The 6000-nt window shown below is 35.3% G+C and overlaps 1 protein-coding gene across 2 annotated transcripts in view; it reads left to right on the top strand.

The window, feature by feature from the left end:
• The first annotated feature begins 1794 nt into the window (after positions 1–1794).
• igf2bp2a (insulin-like growth factor 2 mRNA binding protein 2a) overlaps positions 1795–6000 on the top strand; it is a 56150-nt gene continuing 51944 nt past the window's right edge. For both annotated transcript variants that reach the window (XM_065249063.2, XM_065249061.2), the window contains exons 1-2: positions 1795–2180; positions 3325–3385. In XM_065249063.2, coding sequence (XP_065105135.1) covers positions 2006–2180; positions 3325–3385 — 236 coding nt within the window. In that variant the 5' untranslated portion in view covers positions 1795–2005. The remainder of the gene's footprint in view (positions 2181–3324; positions 3386–6000) is intronic.

Below are 6000 nucleotides of genomic sequence, written 5' to 3'. Positions count from 1 at the left end.
ATTTACACTTGCCCCGCCCACCAATGTCTGGTTGGAGCACTAAAGTTTAAAAAGACGCACTGAAATCAGTTGCATAGGCAGAGCGTTTGGCTTGTTGAACTGGCTTTTTGACATGATGACGCTGATGAACCTGCCTTTTGCCAACCTCACTTTTCTTCCTTTTTGTTATCACATATCACATCGAAAAGGCATTAATTTTTAATAAAAATTAAGAAAGTGTTTTGAAAGTAGAAATAAAGTTTATAAAGAATTAAAGTATTTCTTGGTAATGCAGCATTCATTTAATAATTTAATAAATAAACTTATTTACACTGTAATTATTGTATCTTGTTAATATACAAAAATTCTGAGGTGCAGGCTGTATCTGCCAAAATAGACGGCATCTAGTTACTATTTACACTTATTGCAAATTTATTTGTTTTCACTTTTCACCTACTGTAAATATGAAAATGCTGATATTGCCACTCAGTGTAAATTTTTTTTTTACATTGTGCAAATAGCAATAGATGCTGTTTACACTAAGTGTAAATAGTGGCTAACCCCATTGGCACTAGTGTAAATAGCCACTGCCATTTCTAAATACAACAGCCTACTTGCATGTTGGTGTTTATCAGGTTAGTGTGGATTAGGTGAGCTTGTTGCAGGCTTATTGATTTATGGGATATTTATGATGTGATGCATACAAATGTTTTGAAGCATTTGAGACAAACTTCAGTAAAATTATTGATCTTTTGAATAAGAACACCAGAATTTACTTAAAATTGTGTTTAATGTAAATGCTACAGATTATTCAGCTCAGAGAAGATCTACTTTATAATGGGATCAAACAAATTTTACACACATAACAGTTTACATTTTTACTGACTGATGTGTTTGTATTTTACAAGTTCTGGTATGGATCATATGACGTATTCAAGTAATTGACTTCAGTTTTACTATCAACGGAAGTGTCTACATTTTTATCAATGGATTGTTTTTGGTTGAAAATGTCGCATCCATGCTATATTAATATGTCAGACAATTTTTAATATATTGGTGTTTATTTGCTTAATAGCTCAGTTGGTAAAGCATTTCGTTATAAGCTAAAGGTCATGGGTTCGAACACGCATACTGATAAAATATAGTTTGTAATGCACTGAGCACTGAGAAGAAATGTGTCTGCCAGATGCATAACGTTAATGTAAATATTGCACTGGCATACATGCTCCTAAATCATAATTCCATAAGGTCTCTTCACATTTCCTGTTTCTTTTCCATTGACGTGGGCGTTCCCAGAGAAACTCCTATTTTCCAGCTGCTATTCTCTTTGGAGTAGGTACTTAAAAAAATGTTTTACATTTACTATTAGGTTAATTTGAAATAAAAAAATCAAGTAATACTCGAGGAATAAAAATTAATATAAAGCAAACAACGAGTTATTTTCCTAAGGCACCGAGAAAACGCCCATTAATCCACAACATGCTACAGATGTCATTCTGCCTGTCAATCACAAATGGAAAAAAATACTATTTTGAATTTAAATTCTTCAAGTACGCATACACCTCGATGATGACACAATCTTAAGTGCGCTACTATTACTATTTACATGACTTCCCCAAACCTTCTACTGTTAAGTAGCTTTGAATGAATTAAGTTATCATCTTAGGTCTCATCACTTAATGATTTATGTGGGCAATTTGAACACGAGACACCAATCTAATGCTTTAAGTCCATAAACAGCTCAAAAGTAATTTTCTGATATTTAAGAGCGCTTTAATTTAGAGGCGGCGCTTGTTGGCAACAGAGTAACGTCGCGACGACACTTTTTTTCAATCCCAGTAAAAAAAGAGTTTGAGCAGGAACAGAGTTGTGTATATGTAGCAGGGGGGTCCGGCTGCATCTGGGGGGTGACTGTTGATTTTTGTATCCCATTTTATTTTTATTTTTTATTCACTCCTAATTGTCCTCACTTCGATAAATCCACTGCGGACACGCGCATCTGGACGTACAGCTTTTCGTATAGACCATGAACAAACTCTATGTAGGGAATCTGAGTCCTTCAGTGACCGTGGAGGACCTGAAGCAGCTCTTTGGCGAGAGGAAGCTTCCCGTGACCGATCAGGTCCTACTCAAATCCGGCTATGCTTTCGTGGACTTCCCCGACCAGAACTGGGCGATTAAAGCCATCGAGACTCTATCGGGTAAGTGCGTTTTATATTGCTGAAAGTCTGGGCTTACATATACACACACATTCATATATAGTACTGACACCACCTGACCTCTCGTGCGCACTTTCTTGTAAATTTAAACAAAAGTAACGATCCCGCATCCGTCTCGCGCTGTTCCACTGTCAGAGTTGTTCACGCGATCCGAGCAGCGTGCGAATGAACGCCCGCGAGCACAATCACAATCGCGCTTCCTATACGCGATACAAGTTGGATTTTTGATAGATTTTTTTGAAATGCACGCTCGTTTATCCAAGCCGGTGTGCTGAATAGGTGCGACTTCTCATCCTTGAGCCCATAGGAATGCATGTGATGGGTCTGATGTTCGGGTGGTAGGCATAATGATTTTTCAGTTATTTTTTATGTTGATTTTATTGAAAAGAAGCGAGCGAACTAACCATGAAGAAGGCGTCACATGCGTGTTCCTATGATGTCCAGGTATGTTTTTACGAGGTGTCTTAAAGGTGGGTGAAGGGGGTCTAGAGGAAAGTGCTAATAAACAGGTAGCTGGGGGGAGAGACGGAGGTGAGATGCCAATTTTTGTGCTGCGCCAGGCCACTCATACACAACAGGACCCAAGATGCACAACACCTCTATATTCTTATTGCGTGTGCGAGAGTCGTTTGCACATGCTCACGGACAGTAGTACAGCTCCAAACATACTTCAAAAATACGAAACATTTAGGATGAGCCTTTATCCTTTGACCTCTCGTTGTCTGTTCTTCAAACTCTCCTCATTGCTCGTATGTGGTTTGTGGGAGTGGAAAGCATGGCTGCCCATTCTTCATCGTATCAGTTCATCAAGCATTTCGCATAAAATTATTAAACATAATAATAAATAACATAAACGTACGTCATAAACTCACTAAAGTGACGACGTCCATTTATAAACACAAACTTGCATGTACAAATAGCTACGTCCTATGGCATTTACGTTGCATGTCCAAGTTGCGTGGCGGCGAGGTCATGTATTTATTGGTCAGTTAAGATATAAATATGATAGAAAATCTGAAATATGTAAGTTTAGTTGATATAATGCACTGGAATGCCCAAGTCATTTAACGTTATGTGTAAGTTTGGATTGTATTTATGATCATTTTGTTCTATTTCCTGCTCGTAGGGAAAGTTGAATTACATGGAAAAGTGATAGAGGTCGACTACTCTGTTCCTAAAAAATTAAGGTAAACAATTTTGCTTTATTTATTATTGTTTGTAGTTCAAAGCAGGATACACTAAACTCAGAAGCTGGTAAACATCTGCATTTGGGTGTTGATGTGTTGTTTCTGTAAAAGGTTATCTTTATGAAGTGAGTTGTGATTTGATGTATGTTCAGGTAGTTATTAACAATTCATTTTTTGTGTGTTGCCTATTAAATATTGCTAAAGGCAGAAATATTCCTGTATGTTTCTTATGGTATTTTGCTGGTTCCTGATGTTGTGATGAATGCATTTCTAGACAGGTTTACAATTTATAATTTTTGCCTTTTGAATCGTTTGATGGTGAACTTTAAACGTAACAAAAATAAAAAATATCACTAAATGCTCTCAGGAGGTGTTTCCATGCATAAGGAAACGAGAATTTCATTTTTTTCTGCTAAGCTTCAAGATCAGGTGATGTTTTTATATGTAGCAAATTTACAATAAATCAATGCAGACACAGGAATGGAGCTTTAAACAAAAAACTGCGCTATAATGGTTTTGTTTCTTCTTTTGAAAAAAATATTATTGCTGAATTGTACAAGAGTAAGATCATTGTGTGTGTGTGTGTGTGTGTGTGTGTGTGTGTGTGTGTGTGTGTGAGCTCATGGTGTGTGTTTAGGCCCTTCGTTGGCCACGTGATTTCCCCTATAGTCGTTCCACGGGAGGGCAGCAAAGAAATGCCTAGAGAAGCCCCAACCTTGAGATTTGAGGGTTTATTTTAAAGCACATGCACAGACGAACAGCTTATGTCGGATGGACGTCCTCTTCCATACACGTCATCATAACCGCGAAAAGCGTTTCCAAAAATGAATCACATTAGTTTTGAGTTGTGGTGGTAAAGCGTTTTAAAATTGGTCTTTAACGCCTCAGAGGGTCACTGGTTATTCGGGAAGAGTGTTGCATAATGTGCACAGTCAAGATGGCCAGTCTTTGATATGGAAGAGTCGGCCATGCTGCTGCTGCTGCACTCAACCTAACATGACTGAAAGCAGCATGCACGAGGAGAATGTGTGTAGCGCGTTCTAGAACATTTCACACCGATCTAGAACCAGAGGTGAAATCTGATGCGAGGCTGAACTCCTTATGTTACACATATGCGATATTTGAACGTGTTTATTGCGTAATGTAATCCTCACACGCCTCTCTCTCTCACACAGGGCGTGTGTGTGGGCGTGTGTGTGTGTGTGTGTGTGTTTTATTTGTTAGCTGTGTTGCTTTTCGTGCCCATGTCGCCGGTAATAAAAATATGTCGCTCTGTCTTACGTTAATGTTTATGTTGGGCTGCATTTATGTAAGTACTAATTGACAATGTAAATAATACGTACCTATTAGGTGGGGCAGCATATAAGCTCTTGTTGTTTTAATTATATTTTGCGATATATAATGCGAAGTTTTAAGTATTATGCTGAAAATTGAACAATACAGTACTGTTTATTTACACATTTCTAAATTTATTTGATATTCATACACGGAACTGATATTCTGTAGTTTGATTAAACGTCAGATGAATCACAATGAATAGTTTTGACGTCACACTGGTATTTATGATGTAGCCTATTAATGAAGGTGTCACAATAAAACAGTCTGTTCACGAGAATAATGAGACTGTCAGTCCTTTATGCAGTTTACACCCTGCCCCACCTGCTTACATAAATGGTATTATACAATTTGAATTGTTTAGTTTTTGTTTGTTTAGCATTTGGAGATGTATTCTTTGAAAGACTGTAAAATATATATTTTTATATTTGTACATAATTAAAACAGTCAACTCAATTTTATTACTATTACATTTAAATTAAAATGACCTAAAATAATATTTTTATTTGATGTTTATACTATATTATATTTCACTAAACTATGTTTAATTTACACAGTAGTTTAAAACATAAATACACTTTATTCAGCTGATTTGATAAAGATTTAATTTAGATTTTTATGTTATATATAAAGTTTTTAAATTAAGGAATTTGTAAAAAAATAACAGTAAAATAATACAATAAAAATTGCATGTTTATTATGGACTGGACAGCCACACAATGTTAAGTTTAATTATTGAATATACTTTATTCCATAATTAATTCTTTGCAGAGTTACCAAATATTGTTTTTTGTATCCTAGTTTGCCATTGTTTTTTCTTGTCCATTGAAATAAAACAATCCAGGTCAGGATTTTCTGTAAACTGTTTAAAATGTTTTAAAAACCTTTATTTCTGTACATTAAATTACATGACTTAATTATATTATACAAGTCAAATAATTTAATATTTAATAAATTAGAGTTTGATGCATGTAAGTCCTTATCTTTTTCTTTAGTTGTCAAATTTGAATATCAAACAAGAATAAAGAATGATTTGCAAAACAACATTATTTACATTTAGTTTAAGATGTCGTTTTAAAGCAGAAATGTGTTATGTCTTTATTTTGTTCCTTAATAAAAGATCTGCTGCAGCAGTTCGAAACTTTACAATAGATTTTGAATTACCAGTGCTTTTTATTGAAATATGAAACTTTTAAATGATTAAATAGTTTACCTACAATAAGCAGTAATAAAAATAAACATAGAGTTCTGTGCTGTACTCACTGCTGTTTATTTGTGTA

The sequence above is a fragment of the Paramisgurnus dabryanus genome, chromosome 15 (genome assembly GCF_030506205.2).
Source record: "Paramisgurnus dabryanus chromosome 15, PD_genome_1.1, whole genome shotgun sequence".
NCBI lineage: Eukaryota > Metazoa > Chordata > Actinopteri > Cypriniformes > Cobitidae > Paramisgurnus > Paramisgurnus dabryanus.
Note: the sequence above shows the minus strand (reverse complement) of the source record. Positions and strands in the feature narration are given on the sequence as shown.